The following is a 24,823-nucleotide window of genomic DNA, read 5'->3' on the forward strand; positions in this document are numbered from 1 at the left end:
TCACTATTGAGAATAGGTTAACAATGTTATACTAGCATATTAAATCCAAGACTCCAAAGTGCCGATCCAATGTCATTCTAAGGACGGCTGGAGTTTTTCGTACAAGGGGAAGATTTGCTACATACAAAGGAAGACTAACTCAGGAGAGAAAGAACAGGTAACTAATCATACAAGCTTCCATTCTTTCTCAACTTAGCCCTAGAGCTTAATCATATCTTCTATTGAGAATAGTAACTGATCATTAACAGTCATAAAGTAGTAAATGCAAATATTAGCTTAATCATGTTCTAAACTTCTACAAGAACGCCAAACTCCAAGATAATGCCATGAGAACACAATCATCTATAAATTACAAAATTTAACTCTAAAAACCAAGTCCCCATTAATAGTTTGAAGAGTATCATTTGAGGATCTATATCATTTGATAAAGTGAAACATATTCTAACAGCACTGCCAATTAAAGAACATCCAAAGTAAATGGTTGGTTAAAACTATAATAGGGATGAGTTGGTGGTATCAATCTAATACAATTCTTCTGTAAAATGGATTTTACAACTGATCACCCTCGACAATAATGCTCTTTTTACAAGCAGTAAATCCTAAAAGTTAGAGATCCATACAAAATACAATACTCAGTGTTACTCTAGAATCACTCAAGTCCGGACTCAGGTACAAATTTATAGCACAATGACATCTTTCACAATACATATCAGTCCCATTTAATTTTTCCACACCAAGATATGCCACATTATCAAATGACAACACACACACATAGAAATGTAAGCATTGTACAGGAAGAAAAAAATAAATGGAATAAAACAGACATTAAGTAAGTGCACAAATCATAAGATCTGAATGTTGTTAAAACCAGTATTTTTATTACATAATAACCAAGTTACCAAACATATTAGACAACCAACTAAACATTAATAAACACCATTAAAATAAATATAATATAAAAAAGCTAAAATAAAGGACTAGTTTAACATCACCCAAACTTCAGAAATCTTCATCAAGCTTGAACACGTGATTATCACCACCATTTGCATTCAAACTATTCATCACCGATGCCTTCTGATACTCTCCAACCCTCTTCTCAAAGAAATTAGTCTTCCCCTGCAAAGAAATCAACTCCATCCAATCAAAAGGATTCACAGCATTATAAATCTTCCCATACCCCAAAGCACCAATCAACCTATCAGCCACAAACTCAATATACTGACTCATCAAATCCCCATTCATCCCAACAAGCGCACACGGAAGCGCATCACAAACAAACTCCCTCTCAATCTCCACAGCATCCATAACAATCCCTCTAACTCTCTCCTCACTCAACTTATTATTCAACAAACCATACAACAAACATGCAAAATCACAATGCAAACCTTCATCTCTACTAATCAACTCATTCGAAAACGTTAAACCAGGCATTAAACCTCTCTTCTTCAACCAAAATATTGAGCAAAAACTACCCGAAAAAAATATCCCTTCCACACATGCAAATGCAATTAACCTCTCACCAAAACTCTCTCCCCCATCAATCCATTTCAAAGCCCACTCAGCTTTTTTAGCTACACATGGTATTGTATCAATTGCTCGAAACAATCTATTCTTTTCATTGGAATCTTTAATATAAGATTCCAATAAAAGACTATACATTTCAGAATGTATATTTTCTATGGCTATTTGAAAGCCATAGAAAGCACGTGCCTCGGAGACTTGTACTTCTTTTAAGAAACGTACGCCGAGGTTTTCTAATACTATACCATCTGATGCAGCAAAAAATGCTAGTACATGTTTAACAAAATGTTTCTCATCTGATGATAGATTCTCCCAGTGTTGGGTGTCTTGTGATAAGTCTACTTCTTCTGCTGTCCAAAATGAGGCTTCTGCTTTTTTATACATTTCCCATATTTGTGGATATTCAATTGGGAACATGCAGAAACGCTCTGGGTTTGGGGTTAAGAGTGGTTCTTCGTATGAAATTGAAGGCATTGTTTGATGAAGAAGAAAAAAACAGGGGTTTGAGATATGAGGATGGGATGTGAAAAGATTGGATTTTGATTAGGGATTTATAGGGAATTTGGGGGGAATTTGGAGCGGGTGGTTTTGAATTTCTGGAAAATTTTGGGAAGCTTGTGAGAGAATTTAAAACTTTTGGTGTCGGTTTAAAGGGAAATGACGGAATGGGGTTTAGGGTTGAAGGAGATGTGTGGGAGGTTTGGAAGGGTATAAATGGTATTTGATCAGTTTTAGGGTTTGAAAATTTTGAGTGGCTAGTAATAAAGTATGAAAGCGTACGAGGGAAGCCTCAAAATTGGACTGTTTTGGTGATTCAGAATTTCTGGCGGGAAAGATATTTTTAGACACGTGGTATGGATTGGGGCCTTGGGGAAATTTGGTATGTCGTATTTTGTGTGAGAACTTGGTCTTGTAAATGTTGTGCACATTCAGCCACATTCTCATAGTGATGGATGGATTTCACATTTTGTAGTTCGGCCACTTGGGCTGTTGGGCATGGCTGAACTCTGTTTATAGTGATTACTGATGCACGGATTTCACATTTTGGATCATGCGAAAGTTTGACATGAGAATTGAAGGGCCCAAAAATGATATTGTGCTATTCATATCATAATTGATCATCATAGTCCACAATTCTATCACATCTCTGATCTTGATTTGCATAGTAGCGCACTGTTAAAAATATGAAGGAATGACCGAATGACTAGCCTGCAACTCTGCAATAATTGTTAGTCCCAAAATTTTGAAATCTTTTAAGTTTCGACAAGTTGGCAGTCTAAAATTTCAACAATTTACCCAAGGAGAGTACTCAACAATTTCGGCCCAAATAAAGCCCGTCATTTGATGGGGTTAGGCGACCCAATTGGCAATCGTCATATCACTAATTTTGTAATTCAATATGTCAGCAATAATTGACGATAATTTGTCGACATGCTCGAGAAGTGCAATACCGACATACTAGAATAAGAATAGCAGGTTTGAGTTTATTCTCCATGGTTAAAAATCCGGTCCATTAAAACCCCTCAAACAACTCACAAAACCTCCATATTTTTTTAGAAAACTAGTCATTTAGGCCGGACTTGCTACACAAATAGCTAAAGACTCAAAAGCCTAAAATCCACTTAAATAAATATCCAATTAGGAGTGATAATTTATGTATTATAAGAATGAGCTTGAATTTCATAATATAACATGACCATTTTAATGATATGATATAACATGTCAGGACAAATCAAATAATCTTTTTATATATATAGTCAAATCACTTTTCTTAAAAAAAAAGATAATACCAATGTCGATCCTGTAATTGAGAGTGTTCGAGGCATACCACTTTTGAGAATTGGGAAAAAACGCTTCATATAACCAGCACAGAAAACAGGATAAGCAACATTGTTAATAACACCACTAAGAAATTTTAAAGAACCCAGAGTTCTTTTGTTTTCTCTTGGGCTTCCAAAAAATCTATACTTGCCAGTAAAGTGCTCGAGTTGTCTTGTACAACAGATGGTTTAATTTCCAAATCTCTTGTGGCTTCATCTGTATGGAGACAATCCTTCACATCTAATGCTTCCTTCTCTAGTTTTATGAATTCTCCTTCCAAAGCATTTTCCTCTTCTGGCTCTTTGATGTCTTTTTCCTCATGCTTCAATGCCCCATTGGCTAAAACTTCGTCTTTTCCTGCATCAACCTGTAACAAAACATCATTATCATAGTCAATATCACAAAACAGATTAGTCCAAAAATAGGATGAAAATACAACAATGGATACACGGGACATGCTACTTGTGAAGTTTGATATGCAAAGCCCGAGGTCAGGTTAAAAAAAGCAGCAGTCACAAAGATAGACGTAGGGTGAAGACACACGAAACGGTACTACATAAATATAGAGTTATGCAGCAATCACTTACTGAAGCACAACTTAACGACTAATTTATGGTGTTATTGTAAAGCACACAAATCTCACTCGTTTCAATGACTCAAAAACAAAAGTTCATCCTATTACAAAAAAATCTACAATAGATATCCGAACTTTGAGGAAAGTAGCTTAATAGGATGAGCAACGTCATTGTCAATGCCAATTTCAAATTTGGAAGGAAAACAATCAAAAGGCGCAACAGGTGAATATTCTCCTTGAAAAATCCATTAGTCAATTGTGCGTATGAATAATCTTACAAAAATTTCGACAGAGAATCTCCTCTGTATTTTCAACATTTCATATACTTAAATATTGTCATAACCTAAAAATCATAACAATATAGATATCTCATTGTTTAATCCAATTACTTAACCGTCCGACGAATGCCAGAACAGTTAAATAACCCTTACGCCTCGAGACAATTTAGTTCCTTCCCTAAGAAGGCATTAGTTTATCTAAGCGTCTAAAATGTACTAACAACATTGTATAATTTATATCATGACTGTTAGTTCCTCTATACATTGTGAGGCGTCCTTTTATCAAAGTTTATTCAACAAATAAAATAGATTTAGCTTGTCCAAAAATCTTTATATGGTAATCCACCCCTACAAAAATGTTAGTATACTTACCATCCTACAAAACATATTTATATTGAGTTTGAACTAACCTCCACATTAGTGCAAATCACCTTCAAACAACCATTAGTGCCTGCTTCCCTTGCTTATAGTTCTCTAAGTGAAAGCATGAATTTCATAAATCCTTGTCAATTTGAAGAAGCCTATATACTTAAGGTCATAGGATCAAAATCACAGCCATCTACATGTATGCAATTTCAAATTGGAACTAAAATAAATGTAAATGATCAAAATAGCATATGAAAATGGTGAAAGAAAATTATCACAGAAAAATATTTAGAAAGTTAACTTTCAAGCGAAGAGCAAAGTACTTAAACATTTAAGTTAAAGAAATTAAAGTTGGTGTGAAGAATTCAACCCCAATGACAATTAAATAGAACTCAAAGTCTATAAAAGTTACAAGTATCCAAAATCCTTAACTTAACCAAGTATCAAAAGCTTTGTAGACTTTTTGGTATGCATTGGGGGTTACACTAAAATTACGAAAATTAGGTGTTTCTACAACGAATTAATCATATACCTTATAATAATACATGGGATTTGCATAGAATATGTACTTAATGAAACATCAAATAACTACACAAATTATTATTTAACTCAAACAACATGCAATGAAGTATTGTTTTCTCAACGGTGGGAGCATACCTGCCAGTGTAGTATGTCGGTGATTCTAGGCCCTTTTGAACACCTTCACACAATGAACTGTTTGTTTTCCAGCAAAAAAGAGGCGATAGCACGAATTATATTTGTAATAAAACATTTGACATTTTATACCTGGACCTTTTCACTTTCTTCAAGAATTCTTGCAACAATAGATTTTTAATCATGAGTTCGATAAAGAATAGCTCAATCAGTATACATTTGATTGTGTTTGGACTTTCAGGTGAAAACAAAACACATAAGAGGAGATTACTTATTTGTGAGTACATACCTTCCAGTGATGGATTGAGATGAATTGCAAAAAATATGTATGACTAAACTTTGTCTTCTATAGGAAAGAGAAGAAATTGATACTTGCTCTTTAACTACGGGAGAGCTAAGTTTCAACGCTAAACCTTTGAGTTCTACCCGTTAAATAGTGATTTATATTTTATTGTTTGAAGGATTTTGACAATTACCAAATATTTTCTAATCCTACTAATACGGTGATCGATGCATTACACATAAATGATCATATGACCTTGGTACACCTACAATGTGGTAACTAAGTTTCCACTGCAACCATTCCCTTGAAATTTATATCAACCTCGTGGCAAGCCTTACAACCGATCTCCACCTCACATTAGCATTGACATCGTAATCCCTACAACACCTAGCCAGTGTTTCCGCAATTACCCCTTCCCCTAAAGCAAATTCAAAAACCTCAATTTCATCAATCTTCAAAATCTCGAATATTTCCGACAACAAAACAGCATCAGCAAGAATACACTCCGACCGCCGTTTAAAAAACTCATTTCTCCTCACATCGTCCCCTCCTTTCCGATCCGACTCAAACAAATTATCAACAACATTATTCAAATTATTCCTACTAAACTTCCAATTCCTTCTAAAGTCACTATGTGAGAAAACACCAGTCATTAAATCCTGTGCATAGCCCATCCAAACCGCTTTCTCAATCGCTCTAATCGTCCCCGATGATCCAACCACAACCTCAAAGCCAATCTCACCAATTTTCTCAACCAACCCAGACTGAAAAACAACTGATCTAATATACTCCCTCATTTTCCCAACTTCCCCACACTTCCCAAACATCTCAGTCAATGAAACATGTCCTAATTTCAACGAAATCGCAAACACCACCACCCCTTTCTTCCCAACAACAAACTCAGTAGAACCACCACTAATATCAACAGTCAAAACAATTTTATCATAAACAGGTAAAAACTGAAGAACCCCAAGAAAGCCTACCCTCTGCTTCCCCGGATAAAAAATCGACTTTAACATTTACTTCTTCACTAATTTTATCCAAAAACTCACCTTTATTGACTACTTCTCTAACAGCAGAAGTAGCAACAAACTTAGGATCAATAACATGTTGGGCATTATTTAACAAATGAGTAAAATTATGTAAAGCTGTTATTGCTCTTTGTTGGGATTCAAGTGTGATAGTAGGCTTGTTTTGGTTCATTCCACATCCAAGTACTACTTTTTCTTTATGACGATTAATGGAAAGGAATTTTCCAGTTGGGTTTGTTCGACGTGGACACCTTTATGACGATTAATGGAAAGTAATCCCCTTGTCGACGTGGACACCTTTAGAAGGCTTAAAAAGCAAAATCTTAACATCTCAAGTTAAGATCAAAATTAATGATACTTTTAGAAGTTGGTGTGCTTCCCCTAGTATGTCTTCTAGTCTGAATAGTTTCCCTTCCTTATCCTATAAGCTAAATGGTATTATCTCTTCTTTTAGAATTTGGTGTGCAAATTAGGGAGCTGGTTAAGAACTCAATTGATTGCTTCCCCTAGTGTTTGCTACCCAGTGAGGCGAGCTTTCTTTAAGAAGCTTCTCCTTCAGGTGTACAAATGTACAATATAAGTAAGTAGGATTCTCTTGTAACTTTCTACCCAGCCCGTCAATGAAAATTGATATGAAAGTGGATTGATTGAGTGTTCTATTAGAAAAGGTCGTTTGGTAGACTCAATATCTATCAATACTTAGTACTCGAGATATTGGGAGTACCCATGGAAATCATAAGGCCTCTACATTGAGGAAAAACCTACTCTTTGTGTCTAGCTCTGTCTAGAAGTGCTACTCTTTAGTTTATCTTGTGATCCCTACTCTTAAGATGGAATAACTAATGTGGATGAAGTAGGAGCTATACATTATTACTTTTAGTAGTTGGTTTATGTCAGATATCTCTTACTATTTTCAAAGTTTTTAAATTTAATATTGAAATTAATATACGCACAATATAAGTATGAGTTGGTTTAAGGAGAAAACTCCAATTACAAAATTGCATCTCCTCACTTAGTTACCATACAAATAATATGACTACCTCCCAACATTAACTGAAGAACATAACATAGTAGAATGCAGGTAGCATAACAAAATATTAGAGGCAACTTAGTGGTCAAGACCGTCCATTGAACCCTCTCACAAACGATATGCGACCATACCTCCTTCACTATGCCGTTTACTCTCTATGGTTGGTTTACAAACCAACGTCTGAAGTACAAACTATCTGCATAGCAATTAAAAGTGTCGAAGTACAAACTATAATGTGGGCCACCAAACTAACTGCATATCAATGTGGGCTTCATAGATAATGAGTAAAGTTATAAAGAAAGTCAGAAACATAACAAAAAAAAACCAGAGAAATATGCTACCAAAAATTTAATATCAACTATCTTTAATCAAACTAAGGCACCACAGTGGTAAACTATTTGATTAATCAGATATGAATCAAGGGTTTGCTTGGTTGATAGAATGTATAGTAACAACATTGAAGCCTTCCGCTTTTTCTCTTCACAATTTTTTTTTTTAGGTTTTTAAGAGAATAAAACTCGGGCTTATTGGTTTGAGGAGAAATCCTTCTGTGGTTGCTAAGAATAAACTAAAAATTCTTTTTTGTGAGAGAGTTTGGGGTGTTTCATGAAGGGTTGGGGCTTTGTTTTGCAATTAAAATAAAATAAACCATTATTTGTATGATTAGGAGTCAAAATTACCGTGGCTCACATTACAAAGGGTTAGGATGCATTGTATTCACAAAACATTCACCAATTTATTGTTATATCCTACAAAATCAACACAAAAAATGAAAGTACTAATATCAAGTCATGTCTATTTCATGTAAACAACAACACTTTTAAGAGAATAAAACTCGGGCTTATTGGTTCGAGGAGAAATCCTTCTGTGGTTGCTAAGAGTAAACTAAGATTTTTTTTTTGTGAGAGAGTTTGGGGTGTTTCATGAAAGGTTGGGTTTTTGTTTTGTTTTTTGGGATTCTAATCACTTAAATACCCCCAGCGTACAATTAAAATAAAATAAGCCATTATTTGTATGATTGGGAGTCAAATTACCTGTGGCTCACATTTCGAAGGGTTAGGATGTATTGTATTCAAGTTATCATACTTTGAAGTTCAAGTTATCACCATTTTTTTCAATTCAAACCGGGTCAAGTTAAAAGTCTGCATATCTACTATCTATATACTAAAGCAGAGACCTCTAGGTTAGATTTTTCTCTTTCCTAGGTGGCACTCTAATATCAAAGCTTTTGAGTCTGGTATGCCACGTGGCACTCTAATATCAAAGCTTTTGAAACACTTCCCACACTAATTGAAACACTTCCTACATGTAATTAATTAAAGAATACAAGTCCGAATGATACAAGTCCGAATGAGACATGTAATTAATTAAAGAAACAGAGTCCCGACCTCCCATAAAGGAATTGAGTTAGAAAAAATCGACTTGAAGTGCCCTTCTCAAAGCTGTTTGTCCTAAGGTTTAAGGAGATTTTATTTGTTCAGAGCTCCGTCAATAACAATGTTCCCCATACCGACCTCCATTGCATCCCTCTCATGCTCCTCTTCTTTCTTTTTTCTCGAGTTGCATCCATCCAATGACATCAATTTGCCTATCGGGCACAAGAGCTCAAGAATGCGAGGGGCGACCGATCCACGGATGGAGAAGTAATTGGGCAGTTGTTGGCCGCTTCTCGGGAACAAAATAAAGTATCGGGACTAAAAATCAGCCATATCAACTGCATCTTGCTCGCTGAATCCATATTTCTCAGAAAGCACCTTATGAAGGGGAACGCAAGCGGCGGATGTGCCTCAAATCTCCATGTCTATTGAAAAAGTCTCGTGAGTACCGATCACCAAAAGCAATCTGAAAAAGATAAACTTCTTATCAACTGGAAGTTCCAGTTGATACAAGAGTCAAAAAAAAACTCACAAATGACAACGATAGTAAGATCACCTTGCGTGGCATCATCCCAACAAGCTCCATCATCAATGCCAAGTGGTCCTGTTAAACAAAGATGAAAATTATTATCTCGAGATGAAAGAAAAGAAACCATGCAGACATACACCTTTCACATATTCGGTTACAAGTTCAAGATGAACATGTATACATACGTAAACTAATATCACACAAACAAACACCCAAACACGAGTATAAGCACACAGTCAATCAACCAATTACCATTGCAACCGGTGTTTTCTTTTGAAAGATGAATTAACTGAACTCAGAACCTCATGTTCACAATAATCAACAGTTTACTGTAGTGGTTTTAATACATAAAAGAATTGAGTTAGAAAAAATCGACTTGAAGTGCCCTTCTCAAAGTTGTTTGTCCTAAGGGATGAGACCAAGAAATCAACATACAATATGTACGAGGCTATTTCTCGATCTACTGTTCAGGTTTGTGGAAACATTTGAATTTTGCGTTTATCAATGTTTAAACATATGCCGTATGCAAGAGGTGATCCAAATTATCTTGCTTTCGTTATTTGAGAGGTATATCCAAATTCTTGGGACGGCTACATTGATAAAATTAGACAATCGGGGCATGTGGAATATAAGATCACAGGATTGAAAGATAGTATCTTGAGCAAGAGCTATATATGAGAGTAAAAGCCATTGTAGAGGGCGACCCATCGATGATTTCGGTGATTTCTTGACACCATCAAATAAACCGGTCACACAGAGTCTCCAAGCCCCACTGGATTGCATCGGATAAACCGGTCACTACAGAGTCTCCAAGTCCCACTGGACTGCATCAACATTTCTTCGCGATTTCGACTCCATCAAATAAACCGGTCACTCTGAGTCTCCAAGTCCCATTTGGATCGCATCGACAATCTGCTTTGCAAGGGCAATTCGACTGCTAGACCTTTCCCTATTATAGATGAAAACCCACTGCCCCCACCACAATGTCATGCACAAGCAACTACTTCTTCTCACTTTACACATCATGTGCTTATGTAATGCACCTGTAGACAATAGTTAGAAACATACGTTAAATAGAATTTAGATTACAAATCAAAATAGAAAACCTTCTCAGAGAAGAAAAAAAACAATGGTCTATAAAAAGGACACTAAGGAGAAACAATTTATTATAACCTTAAGTATCATAAACTCCGTCTCCTTCCGCTCCAAATCCTTGATGAGGTTGATTTGTTAATCTCCAATATCTCGCTTCTCCTAATTCCCAACAACGATCAAGTTATTTTCTTGGACTAAACAATATGGACAACTCCGTAAAGAAATCTCAACAAGACTAAAACGCCCGAAAAAATTCTAACGCGGCTCCAACTCCTACTCCAAGTAAGCAAAGTTCAAAAGAATCACGAAGATGGAGAATTCAATGTCTACAAAACAAAAGAATCTCTTCTACAATGATGCGAGGAAATACAGTAACACAACAAATTGGTAAATTCTACATACCAAGTTTTATGTTATTTATATAGATAATACATAGATGAATTGGAATCATATTTATGTCACTATATATATTTTCTACAGATACTCAGTTGCCAAACCAATCTTTTGCAACGCCTTCTCACTCCATATGTCAAAATATTGTCACACAGCCATTTGGTAAGTTTACTATATAAAACAATATTCCTAATTTCAGTTTACATATGGATTTGTACATTGTAGTCGCAACTAGGATTGAAAACAAAACAAAAAAGGTAATAAAAAAAGTAAATAATTAACATATTCTTGGAGGACTTTAAATAATCAAGTACCTGGATATGCAGCGATGCCCCATCCCCCTCTTGCTTCAAAACTGAACAAACAGCCTGCTTCGAAATATGATTCCCAAGTTCCCTTGACACTTCTATTAGTTTCAAATCAAAACTACTCCGATAATTCTTTTCGGACGACAATATGGTAGACGGAAACATGGTATGACTTGAAAAAAATGGTGAAGATCCTTGAAACCACCCCTTTGACATTATAGGTGATGTTCGACTCTCAGAGCATATGCCGTGGTTCTCCTCTGCATTCATCGATGGCCCTTGCTATTTCCTTATTCGAGAGCCACAGAGAAATCCCATCTCCTATCGGAGAAAAGAAAAGAAAAGTGGATCTTGGGCTCATTCTTACAATATCTATGTACAACAAAACGCGTTCCCACACTAAATGCTTTGTTTTGTTTTTTTTTTTTCTTTCAAACCGACATCATCTGTATATAAACCTATATAGCTACAAAGCATTTGTTGATCTCTTCAAACTCATGGCATTTTCAGTTACATATGGATTTGTACATTGTAGTCGCAACTAGGAGTGAAAACAAAACAAAAAAGGTAATAAAAAAGTAAATAATTAATGTATTCTTGGAGGACTTTAAATAATCAAGCACCTGGATATGAAGGGGATGCCTCATCCCCCTCTAGCTTCAAAACTGAACAGACAGCCTGCTTCGAAATATGATTCCCAAGTTCCCTTGACACTTCTGTTAGTTTCGAATCAAAACTACTCCGATAATTCTTTTTGGACAACAATATGGTAGACGGAAACATGGTAGGAGACCCCGAAAACTGCCTTCTAGGACTTGAAAAAAATGGTGAAGATCCTTGAAACCACCACTTTGACATTAGAGGTGATGTCCCTGACCCTGTAGCATATGCCGTGTTCTCCTCTGCATTCATCAGTGGCCCACATTTTGTCTCCAATGGCGGTGGCTTTAACTCCCCTGCCGATTTTTGTTTCATAAGTCTCTCTTTTCCCATCTCTGCTGCCATTAGAGTTTTCTCTCTGCTCATCTTAATTAACTTCCAAAGGTCAATCTTGCATGGAAGCCAGGCTTCTTTTTCAGGGTAGATGAATCTGGTTCTTTATCAATCCTTACGGAGAACCTGTTTACTTCCTGAAATAACTAGAAGTGGTTACACATACATGATCAGTGTTCGCTCATCCAGTGGATGTAGTGGCCAGTTGAGGGAAGCTGGAGTGGTCTGTTATGACCTGCAGATGGTCAAGTGGGACTGCTGGAGGGCTAAGTCCAACCGTCATGACCACATGCTTAATATAGACGAAGTCCACAGTCATGCTGATTAGGTAAGCAAGGGCCCAGCTATAGGCTGTCAGAGTGAACTGATAGTCTGTTAGGACTCTTCCTTCTATGGCATGTGATTGGCTACATAAGGCCAGATTACTGGAAACAAGCCGTTATACCAGATGAGTAAGCAATAAGCTAGCTGAAACAAAGGAGATCGTCACTCATTTATGGTGCTTCCCTAACTTATACTACAAGTGACGCTAGCCCACAATGACTTTTCGCTTACTCGGCACTAGGCCCCAGTAGGTTAGAATTCTTCACAATCACCAGATTCATAAACCCGCATACGAATAAAATAATAACATAACTATAAGCCTCTTCCTTGAGTTGCAAAAATAATCTACTCTAGCATTCCCACTCAAATCAGCAAGTACGCCCGTTCTAAGTATTGGGGTGAAGTCTTCAGTCGAATGGACATGCAAATGTATCTTACTTATGAGTGTGGTTCTTGGCTTCAAATCTATTATTAGAGAAATAAAAACATGCATAATGAAAAAAAGTATATAAAAGGTGAATTTCTATATATCATGGTTTATATATTATATTTTCTACAGGTGGGACACATACACAGTGGATGAATTGGACTACTTATGGAAATTATCCGGCAAATCAATTCCCATACCAATCTTTCACAACGCCTTTGCAAACTACTACAAAAACAAATCAACATGAAACTATTGTTGATGATATGGACATCGAAAATGAGTACGCAGACTACGATGATCAAATTTCAAGTGGTGGTAAATAAAATTATCAACTTATTATAATTTTTTTTTACTGTCGTTATATACATAATAATTAATCTTATTATGTAACAGATGAGGAAAATGTACGTTCACAAGACGAAGAAATGAATGACGATGGAGATAACAGTGAAGATACTATCACAAGTAAGTAAGATTTCCATATAACACATTCACAAATAACACTGATTAATTACAGTGAAGCATTTTGTCTAACCTAATATATCTTTTTTCAGGAAAGTTTTTTGAACCTTGGAATTTTGGTGGACCAACTTGCGTGTGCAGACACTGTGGAGCTATAATGTGGTACGAAGAAAGAACCATAAGAAGTAAGCGACCGCTTAATCCAAAATTTTCTCTGTGTTGTCAGGATGGAAAAGTTAAATTGGCATTGCTAAAAGAAACTCCAAGATTTTTAAAACAGTTGTTAGACTACAATGGGGGACCTAGATCAGCAAAGTTTAGAGAAAATATCAGGGTGTATAATATGATGTTTGCGTTTACATCAATGGGTGGCAAAATTGACAGAAAAATCAATAATGGTGGTGGACCTTACGTTTTCAAACTTGGTGGCCAAAATCACCATAAAATTGGATCTTTGCTACCAATACCTGGAACCAAACCGAAATTTGCACAGTTGTACATCTATGACACACAAAATGAAGTGGATAACAGAATAAATGCCTTGAGCGAAGCCGAGAAAAGCAAAACTTTAGATAGAGAAGTAATTGAGGGACTGATCAAAATGCTTGACAAAGAGAATGATCTGACAAAAGTTTTCAGAATGGCAAGAGATAGATTTAAGGAATCTGAATTTGTTCCTGTGCGTATAAGATTAATCGGAACGCGTAACAGAGACGCAAGACAATATAATCTACCAACGGGATCTGAAGTAGCTGCCCTAATTGTAGATGACGGATTTGAGCACAATCGAGGAAGAGATGTCATTGTGGACAGAGTCGGACAAGGGTTACAGAGAATACATCAGCTACAACCAAGTTTCATGGCTTTGCAATATCCATTGCTCTTTCCACACGGGGAAGACGGATACTCAGCAGCCATTGAGCGCAATCAAGTGCCAGGAACAAGGACGTCAAAAAGAAAGAGAATCAGCATGCGAGAATTCTATGCATTCAGAATTCAACAAAGAGAAAATGAAGGCCATACTATAATTCTAAGTGACCGTCTCTTCAAACAATATTTGGTTGACTTATACGCATGCACAGAAGAGGACAGGTTTTCCTATATAAGATCAAACCAAAACAAAATAAGATCCGAGTTGTACCAAAACCTAAAAGATGCCGTTATTATTGCGGAGACACAACAACAAAGATCTCAGTAGGGAAAGAGGGTAGTTTTACCGTCAACATTCACAGGGAGGACCACGATATATGGTACAAAATTATCAAGATCATTTCGCCATTTGTAGATTTAGGATCACCGACCTCTTCATCACTTTTACGTGCAACCAGAAATGGCCAGAGATTGAAGAGTTCACAAAGAAAACTGGGCAAACTTGACTAAAAAATAGAGAAATAAATAGTAGCCCGGGCTTTCAAAATCAAATTGGATGAACTGATGGATGATTTGTGCAAAAGAAAACACTTTGGAAAAGTTTTAAGGGTAATATCATTTTAAATTTATGTTTTAATAAATCTATTTTAGCTGATTTAGGACTACTGACAACATGATTTTGTGTTTTGCTTTTCGCTACATAAAAATCGATTTATAAATTCTGTTAGCATCAAAAGAATACTTAACAGTAAACTATATAGTGACTGCAAGGATATCAAGAACGACACAGACAAAAAAATGTTCTATAATTAGGCAATATAAATAATCAAGAGCAGAAAATGGATGTACCAGTTACTTGAACAAAGGCTATGGTGTCGTCGCTATTTTGTGGTCCTTAGGTAGAGTATCCCAGCATCTTTCTTGCCCTATCCAATTCCCCTTTTCCATCTTGAAGTGAAATTTCAGGAGGTAAATAGAGTTGTTTCATTACCTTAGATGACACAAGAAAACATACTTAGACAATATCAAATTGAGATACAACAATATAGCATTTAGCTTCAAACATTTAGCTAAAGTTTACATAACAATGGAACACTTACCATACCGTCGTTTGAAATATTCTAAGGAAGAGAAATTGTGCATTATCATAAAATCCCCCAGTTTATAGCAAAGCAGCTTCATCACACCTCTACAGACCACACAAAAAAAAAAAAAAATTGAGCAACAATAAAGAAATGATAAGCAAAGACCAAAAAAGTACAAATTAACAAAACATAACACTCTATGTATGTACACTATCTGAATTCATATTCCTATTCATGTAACTCTACTACAGTTCAAGTGTTTTGGCAAATACTAACACCTCATTTCATTTATTGTTAATTTGCAGCTGTCTACACAATTGAGTTTCAAAAAGGGGACTACCACATGCTCATATTTTGTTGTTCCTTGAAAACAAACCGAAGACCGCAAAGCAGATATTAATAAAATTATATCGCCAGAGTTGCCCAATAAAAGTGACCCCATTGCTTACGAAGCGGTTTTACAATTTATGATACATGGTCCGTGTGGACATCTAGATGAGAAATGTCCTTGCATGGTAAACAACAAGTGCAAAAGCTTCTATCCGAAGAAACTTTGCAGCCAAACCACATTTGACATCAACGGATATGCCGCGGTATAGAAGAAGAGATGACAAAAGGGTGGCCATAAAGATAAAGCGCCAAAAACAGTTTAAAGTTGATAACGGTTGGGTAGTTCCTCATAATGTTGACTTGGTTGTAAAATACCAAGCTCACATCAACGCCGAAAGTAATCAGAACCAAATGAGGTCCGTGAAGTATTTGTTCAAGTACATAAACAAAGGGAGAGACAGGGGAACATTTGTTATTGAAGAGAAAAAATCAGAATGGAGAATCAAATGGAGAACAAGTCGCTCCCGAAGTCGATGAGATAAAAAGATACTTGGACTGTCGATACATTTCAGCTCCGAAGCATGTTGGAGAATTTACTTAATTTCCAATTCAATATAGATTCCCAAGATAGAGAACGCCTTTCTTTTCATCTTGAAAATGAGCGCCCATAATATACAATGACAAAGACAATCCTGTTGTGGTAGTCAATGCAGATGGCGGTACAAAAGACAAAATTCACTGAATGGATGAGAATTAACGCGGAGAACGAAGATGCAAGGCAGCTCACATATGTTGACTTTCCAACAAAATGGGTATGGAACAAGAAGTTTAAAACATGGACAAGGAGACAATCAGGGAAGACAATCGGAAGAATTTACTATTGCCACCCAACAGCAGGGGAAAGGTTTTATCTACGTTTGCTTTTGAACATTGTAAAGGGACCACGAAACTACGATGAAGTAAAGACCATAGACAGCATTGTACATCCAAGCTTCAAATCAGCATGCATGGCGCTAGGATTACTTCAGGACGACGGAGAGTGGCACGATGCAATTGTAGAGGCATCACGCTGGGCATTACCTCCCTCACTAAGAGAAACATTCGTCACAATTCTACTATTCTGTGAAGTCACCAATCCATTAGAGTTATGGACCAGACACTGGAAGTTACTATCTGAAGACATTCTATTCCGCAAAAGACAAAGGATGAACAACAATGAACTAATGCTCACTGATGGTGAACTACAAAACGATGCTCTCTGCGAGATAGAAAAGATAATGAACAGGAATAACAGATCACTCAAGGAGTTCAAGAACTCGGGCTTCCCATTTCCTGACATGTCACTAAACAAAGGCGTTGAAAATAGGTTGATACATGAGGAGTTGAGCTACGATAGGGTCGCGCTTGAGAAGGAATTCTTTGAACTTCACAAGGACCTAAACAGAGCGAAACTCATTTTTGATGCGATCGAGGCGGTAGAAAACAAGTCGGGGAGCTATTTTTCAGATAATGGCCGTGGAGGAACCGGAAAAACATTTCTTTGGAAAACAATTCTAGCAAGGTTGAGATCTCAAGGAAAATTGTCTTAGCTGTTGCATCTTCCGGAATAGCATCTCTTTTGTTGCTGGAGGGAGAACCGCGATTCCTCGGTTCAAAATTCCAATTAACACGATGAGAACTCATCTTTGCGACATCGCCAAGGAACACATTTGGCCAAGCTAATGAAAGAAACGGATTTGGTTGTGTGGGACGAAGCACCAATGAATAATAAAACATTTTCAAGCGAAGAGATAAGACATTAAGAGATCCGATGCAATTCACATCGCTCAGAATTCCAATGAGAAATTGTTTGGTGGGAAGACCATGCTCTTAGGAGGGGATTTTAGACAAACACTCCCCGTCATTGAGAGATCAACAAGGGAACAGGTGGTGGCTGCTTCACTAAACAAATCTTATCTGTGGGATTATTGTCGGGTATTTGTGCTGACAACAAATATGCGCCTCCAAAAGAAAGACCTTGATCCAACAAAGGCCGAGTCGATATCACAGTTCAGCCAATGGGTTCTAGATGTGGGAGAAGGCAAATTGCCGGTCATAGCAATCAATGAATGGGAAGAGGCAAATTGGATAAAAATTCCAGATGAGTTCCTAATACCAGAAGGGGATGATCCAATAAAGCAAATTGTGACAAGCACTTATCCCCGATATCTTGAAAAACTACAAATGAACGTATACCTAAAAAGGACAGGTGTATTTTGGCACCAACAAATGATTGCGTAGAAGAAGTGAATGTGTTCATTCTTTCAACTCTACCAGGAGAGTCAAAGAAATATCTAAGTGCGGACTCAATTTGCCCAGTGAATGGGAAAATAAGAAACCAAGACATTTTGTTCCCCACGGAATACCTTAACACACTGCAACTGTCTGGGATGCCAAACCATGCCCTCGAGTTAAAAAAAGGTGTTCCGATTATGCTCCTACGGAACATCAATCCTGGATTGGGTCTTTGCAATGGGACAAGGCTAATAGTGACAGAATTTGGCGATAGAATTATCAGGGCAGAGATTTTAACCGGGAGAAACATAGGACAAGAAGTCTCAATACACCGTATTGTCACGTCTTCCAATCAAACGAAATGGCCATTCGTTTTAAAACGACGACAATTCCCGATTAAAATTTGCTTTGCAATGACTATTAACAAAAGCCAAGGCCAGACCTTGAAACATGTCGGACTCTACCTTCCAAAACCTGTTTTTAGCCATGGACAATTTATGCGTTCGCCTCACAAGACAAACTCACGGGAAGGACTGAAAATACTGGTAACGCGTAAAGACGGTGAACCCTATGGCTACACACAGAACATAGTATTTCAGGAAGTTTTCAACAACTTGCCTACAGGTAATACACTTTACTGGCGACCTTTAGAAAGTACATACATACGATTTAGTATTCAAAATAAAATCAACTCTCTGTAATTCCTACAATGATTCAAACAGGTACATCAAGAAACAGTGGGAACAATAGATCTATTGATGAAGCGAATACGGTTTCACATAATACAGATATTTGAAAAGGTACTTTTCAAACTACATTATACTATTCTTATAATATTATTAATTATAAAAAATTATTTTGTTTAATTTTCTCATATTTGCAGGTGAGGAAAACAATACAGACCTATTGGAGCATTTTCAATAAGAACAATTTTATATACATTGTAATGAGCATATTTTTTATTTTTTATATGAATTCAATTTAAGAGATTGGAGAATTTCTACATTATATATGCTAGACTAATAATAGAAAAAGCAGATATAGAAATAGACCTGTTGTTAACTTTGACGTAATATAGTTCCTTATTAGGATGCAGTAGGCCAATAATAAAAGACAAAGTGACAAACAAATAGTTCCTTATTTTTAGCATGTATTACCTGAGTACATTTGCAAGCAGTTGACCATGGACCATCTTCAGTCTCCATTGGAGCAAAAAAGTTTATATAGCTTGGGGATGCAACATGCAACTATTTGAAGCATTTCCTTATTTAGTTGATGTGTATGTACAGGGGTTATTTAGTTGATGTGTATGTACAGGGGTCGGGGATGGGAACTAATCATAGATGATAAGTATAATCCAAAAGGTATTTTACTGGAAAGGTATATAAGAACATCGTAGGATGTAAACAGAGGTCATTCAATATTATCAATTTATCAAAGTCTTTTACATACCTTCTTACTTTTAATTCGCCTTCCACTTCGTCAAAAGCACTCTCAATTCATATAACTTAATGTTAAAATATTAAGATCATTCACTTCACTTAAAGATTGGCATTCATTGATCTATCTGGATAACTTCTATAATTTACTGATAATCAAGTCTACTTAATAAATACATAATCACTAATTTAATCACCTTAATAGAAAATTTACAATAAGAAAAGCTCCACTTACCTTGCTGAGTGTTTGTAGGGCATGGTCAAGATGATAACTTATACTTCTGATTTCGAATGTACTCTTAGTCTGATGTTTTATCATGCGTTAATTCTTTGGCTGATATGGATTTCCACTCTGTTGCATTTAACCATAAAAAAAAATTAAATTAGTGCATTTGTTCACTCAAAAATACAAAGTTTAGCAAATACTGGCCATGATTATGACATTGTACACTTTCAGACAGATAAAGACCATGACATAAAATATGTGAAAAATCGAAGACGCCCTTTGCACTTTGTTTTCAAACAAAGTACGCCAATAATTGTGAAAATCTAGAAGAGTTTTGAAGATTAAGGATTGGATATTTGTTTAGGTCACATAAATTGGATTAAAGTCCTATTCAGATATTTTTCTTTCTTTAGTCTTTTTCAAGAACGGGCCAAATCTTTTGTCCAGACTCAGAGTGTGACCATTTAACAAACCTTTTAAACCAAGAAAACTAGAGCAGAGAATATTTTCATTTCACATGCTCGATCATGTGGGGCTAAATTATTGTACCTTTCATGTTTGGTGATAATCCTGATAAATGTTAGATACCAACTTATTTAAAAAGCTGAACAAGTGGCAACCCAAAGCTGGAAGTCTGAAATATCTTGTGAGTATATTTCCATTTAGAGGGGGGTCAGTTCCACAAGCGCACAATGCACTACATACCTCTTTTAGGTGTATGAGTGTATCTACGCAAGAATGCAACACAGAGGCCAGAATAAAGAGATGGCTCCTACACGACTTCCCATATAGAAAGTACTAAATATATTCCCGTTTTAGAGAACAACAGTAATTATGTGAAATTTGCACAAACAAAAAATGAAAGACTTTCAAAATTTTCCACAAAAAGGGGGCTTCAGGTATACCTTTCCAAGGTGCTCCTTCTGGTAACAATAGCCCTGTCTGGCAAAGAAGGAAGCATAAATGCAAAATGTTAAATTTATTTCCTAACCACAGGACACTTCAAAGAACAGTAGTGAGACAAAGACTCAAAGTGTTCTTGGTAACTAACCTTACATCAGTTCCATAAATGTAATTGCAACAAAAATCGGGACGACCTACAGATAATGAACGTATCTACATTGGCATGAAGGAGTAGCTCACTGTTCGTAAAAAGCGATAGATAAAATATCATTGCCGTTGGTAGGAATCACCACATGGTTAGAAAGTTGAGCGAGTCGTGCTCCAAAATATTGAGCTTCCCAAAGAGAAGAACCCCAGCAGCACTTCTGAATAGGACAATTCTTGCAAGCCACCTGTCCAAGAATAAGTATTACTGAGATACTTCTCCAGGTAGCAATAAACCAACACAAGCTTGAGAACCACAGAAAAGATGGAAATTCAACTTTACAGATAAAGCGGGATACTCATATTCTCTACCTGGCTCACTTAGTCGAGAATATCTGAGATTGCCGTCTTTCTAAATGCATCAACTTTTGCCAACTTTGCTTGCATGGGTTTGTTTGGAAATACATTATCTCCCTTCATCCTATCTCTGAAGCCGTAAGCTGGAACCTTCGCATGTACGTAAGTATCAAGAAGAGCAGTTTACTACCGCAAATGACCTACATACCCTGCCTGCTTCAATCTATTAAATATTTTCTCAGCATTATGAACATCACCCCTCTTTGCATCTTGATCCATAATGTACATGTATGAAGTAAACATTGGCGACTTTAATTGGTTTGCTCACGAGATGACTTCAAGGAAGGATTGAGTCCGCCTACTCTACCTCCCGGCCTCCACATAGAGCTTCACAAGTGCATCCCACATAAGCGGGTCCAGACGTTGTCCACTTTCTGCCATATGCTTAGCGAGATCCTTTCCTTTGGTCAGCATCTTATGGTTTGCGTAAACCTTCAATAGCGTGGTGTAGTTTCTTGAGGAGAGCTTTTTCCATGTTTGCGTCATTCAATCAAAGACTGCCTCTGCTTTTTCAACTTTCCCAACCTTACCCCAAGCTTCAATAGCAACCAGACACTCCTCCACGTGAGGATTTGGATCACAAATCTTCCAAATTCTACCGACCTCATCATCCTTACCGAGGTCTGCATAGAGAGGGAGTAAAATTCGGCATGCCCAACAATTCTGTTTGAGGTTGGCCCCTTCCATCTCCTTCAATATTGCCTCTGCTTTCTTAGTGAATCCCCCAGTGACATAGTAGTGTCTAACAAGTAGCCCTTGGGTCTGGATATCGGGTTCAAAGCCGTCTTCCTTCATGGTCTCAACACACTTCTCCATCTCTTCAATGTCATTGGCCTGGCCTCTGGCATCTATCAAGAGCCTATATCTGAAAACAAATAATTTGATGTTTTGAAGCTCCATCAACTTTAGGACGTCAGCTATTTTCTTCTCCAATTTGCTCGAACGGCAATTTGAAACAAATAATACTCAAGATAACCAAGGCATCATTTAGAACCTCAAAGAAATGTCCGACCACTCATCCCTTTCAAATCTTGCTCCATGTGCAAAGGGTGTCTCAGGCTCCATTTTCCTTATATGCTCCATGTGGGACTGGAGGGAACTTCTTTCTGTGTTTGAAATCCTTGAAAGAAAACCCTATAATGCACCGAACCTAGCAAAAAAGACACAAAATAATATAAAATACCTGGCTAAAAAAGAGCAGAACTCTTGCGCTTCCAGAATTGGAAAAAATTTACAAGTGGCAAAACCTTGCAAAATCAAATGGAAACACATTCAAATAATGAAGTATTGTGCATTTCTGTGTTCAAACCAGTAATTCGAAACAAAGTGAGTCTATTCACTTGCCTATTTTTTAGGAACTATATAAGAGTCCTAATCATATTTGATATCTACTCTCTAATAACATAACTATGCGGACAACAATCCTAATAAATTTAGAATTTAGATTACAAATCAAAATATAAAACCTTCTCTGAGAAAAAATACACAATGGTCTATATAAAAGGCACTAAGGAGAAACAATTTATTATAACTCCTGTGACCTCCTACTTGAAACATAATCTTGGTGTATTAATTGACTGCTCAAAGGTATGTTTTCTCAGTTCTCACTACTATTCTATGATCATCAAACCTATTAATATATTACTTTTATGTTCTTTAACTTGCTACAGCACAACTCATCCCATCTGCAATTAGACTATTCATCACATCTGCAATCTTCTTATACATTACAAATTTTAGTTCACAATGAACAATACCAGTCAAGCTAAATCCCATCAGAACAACAACTATTTTAATTTTCAAGTGTTTGACTCAGACTAACTTTTTACACAGGAACATGGCTGAAAAAGGATACAAAAGAATAAAGGAGATCAATGACACCAATGGAAGTTCTGAGAATAAAAAGTCGAGTGAGTAGAATATGGGAAGCAACCGACTTCAATGAGATAAAATCAAAAGTTTAGACATGGTGCTGATAGATGAGCATGTAAGTACAAGTATTTTAGAAATTACAAATATTAGATACATGAAATTTTATGATCTGACAATTTTAAAATCTAACAGCGAGATCAGATACATGCAAAAATCCCAATTTCCTTTGTGCTCAAATATAAACCACAGCTGAAAGAGATGCAAATCTACTACATGGAAGAGTTTTCTACATTCAAAATATATGAAAAAGTGACATACCGTCCCGTCAATCATGACTACATTATTATGTTCAATTGGAATAATGATCTTGAAGCCATCCAAAGAAGTAGATATACAGTTTCCAAAACAGCTATTTAACTTCACAAATTTTTCTGAAGTGTCATCAAGAAAAGACAACATACACCTAACAGGTAAATACTACATCTACATTCACTAAAACAATAAGTACTCAACTTAATTGCTATGTCATAACACAATTCTATTTCAATGTCTACAGATGTCATCGGAATAGTCAAAACGTGGACACAACCAATAGAAAAACTGAAGAAAAATAAAAATAAAACTACCATGATGAAAATATATTTAATAGATGAATGGTAAGTCTTCTAAATTGACAGCTTATTATACAACATAATCAGCCTTTGTACTAACTAAAAATTGTTGCGTGATTATTGCAGGAACTCTTCTATAGCGGTAACTATTTGGGGTGAGAATGCAAACAATGTCAAAGATTGGATAGTTCAAAACACTTCAAGGACAACTGTATTAATAATAAGTTCAACATCCGTTAGTTACTTTAACGGTACGTTATATAAATACATTTATTCGTTTATAAGTGAAATATTATCTAAAATTAACTTTATATGATAGGAACGTATTCTCTTTCTACAACATCGGCGACAAAAATATACCAGGATTCAGAAATTCCAGAATTTACCGTTCTGAAAAACAGGTACAGTCAAATAGAACTATCACAAAGTAATAATTAATCAGTTTAATAGAAATAAAACTGAAAATAAAAATAAAAATAATAAAAAAAAAAAACTCTTTTACAGTCCAATGGAAGTTGAAATACAAGAAGAGCAAATGAAGACATCGAAAACTACCGAAGAAGTAATGACCCAAAACAGGAGGTGTTTGTCCGAGATAACAAATTGCGGGCGGATGATCTTTTTTCAGACGTAAGTTACTTCTTCTTATGAACTACTTACAAAAAATAAAACAATACAATGTTTAATGACTTATTACTTTGCAGGAAAAGTACTTTACATGCAAGGCATCCATAACAAAAGTGATGCAATTAAAGCGGTTGGTATTACAACGCTTGCCCAAACCCCAATTGTGGAAAGAAGTTGAATATGAACACGGGGAGGATATGATTGCACAAAGCATGGTGTCGTGGACCCAATTCAAAAGTAAGTCTCTTTGATCAAGTATCACTTACAATATATGAAGCATGGTATATCAACTAAACGTAAACTAAATTTCAAGGTACATCCTAAAGTTTGATATTGAGGACAACACGACCAATCTGCAAGGGCAACCGCATTTGAAGAAGTGGCATCAACTTTAATGAAAAAGAGCTGATGGAATTAATCGCGAATGGATTCAAAGGTAGATTATTTATACACAAATTGCCTACTAATATAGATAACATCCAAAATTATGTTAAGCGATCGTTGATATATCTTTATAGGAGAATGGAGCGAGTTTCTTTGAAAAGGAATTTAGGAAG

The 24,823-nt window shown here is 36.2% G+C and overlaps 3 protein-coding genes, 1 long non-coding RNA gene and 2 pseudogenes across 6 annotated transcripts; 3 read left to right on the forward strand and 3 right to left on the reverse strand.

The window, feature by feature from the left end:
* Positions 1–847: 847 nt before the first annotated feature.
* On the reverse strand, positions 848–2,485 carry TSO2 (Ferritin/ribonucleotide reductase-like family protein). Its single transcript, XM_086604448.1, has one exon. The coding sequence runs from the start codon at positions 1,993–1,995 to the stop codon at positions 1,000–1,002; it is 996 nt and encodes a 331-aa protein (XP_086460574.1). The 5' UTR covers positions 1,996–2,485; the 3' UTR covers positions 848–999.
* A 751-nt stretch (positions 2,486–3,236) lies between these two features.
* LOC147524837 (uncharacterized) lies at positions 3,237–6,700 on the reverse strand (annotated as a pseudogene). The gene is made up of 3 exons (XR_015220900.1): positions 5,218–6,700; positions 4,605–4,715; positions 3,237–3,709 (listed from the first exon to the last, which is right to left on the reverse strand). The product of XR_015220900.1 is annotated as an uncharacterized LOC147524837 (transcript).
* A 2,648-nt stretch (positions 6,701–9,348) lies between these two features.
* LOC147524838 (pentatricopeptide repeat-containing protein At1g80270, mitochondrial pseudogene) lies at positions 9,349–22,884 on the reverse strand (annotated as a pseudogene). Its single transcript, XR_015204148.1, has 9 exons — positions 22,818–22,884; positions 20,744–22,121; positions 20,598–20,634; positions 19,702–19,818; positions 15,439–15,527; positions 15,188–15,329; positions 11,883–12,720; positions 9,491–9,538; positions 9,349–9,400 (listed from the first exon to the last, which is right to left on the reverse strand). The product of XR_015204148.1 is annotated as a pentatricopeptide repeat-containing protein At1g80270, mitochondrial pseudogene (transcript).
* LOC147524839 (uncharacterized) lies at positions 16,467–17,342 on the forward strand. Its single transcript, XM_086576686.1, has one exon. It carries the CDS (start codon positions 16,467–16,469, stop codon positions 17,340–17,342), a length of 876 nt encoding a protein of 291 aa, XP_086432812.1.
* Positions 17,617–18,033, forward strand: LOC147524840 (uncharacterized). The gene has a single exon (XM_086576698.1). The coding sequence runs from the start codon at positions 17,617–17,619 to the stop codon at positions 18,031–18,033; it is 417 nt and encodes a 138-aa protein (XP_086432824.1).
* Positions 22,885–23,313: 429 nt separating the features above from the next.
* On the forward strand, positions 23,314–24,040 carry LOC147524841 (uncharacterized). Its single transcript, XR_015197396.1, has 3 exons — positions 23,314–23,684; positions 23,766–23,890; positions 23,959–24,040. It is a non-coding gene; the product is annotated as an uncharacterized LOC147524841 (long non-coding RNA).
* The last annotated feature ends 783 nt before the right edge of the window (positions 24,041–24,823 follow it).

This window comes from Coptis chinensis, chromosome 1 (assembly GCF_015680905.1).
Source record: "Coptis chinensis isolate HL-2020 chromosome 1, ASM1568090v1, whole genome shotgun sequence".
Taxonomy (NCBI): Eukaryota; Viridiplantae; Streptophyta; class Magnoliopsida; order Ranunculales; family Ranunculaceae; genus Coptis; species Coptis chinensis.

Coding starts and splice junctions, on each gene's coding strand:
- TSO2 (XM_086604448.1), bottom strand. CDS start 1,995: ATGCCTTCAATTTCATACGAAGAACCACTCTTAACCCCAAACCCAGAG.
- LOC147524840 (XM_086576698.1), top strand. CDS start 17,617: ATGCTCTTAGGAGGGGATTTTAGACAAACACTCCCCGTCATTGAGAGA.
- LOC147524839 (XM_086576686.1), top strand. CDS start 16,467: ATGGCGGTACAAAAGACAAAATTCACTGAATGGATGAGAATTAACGCG.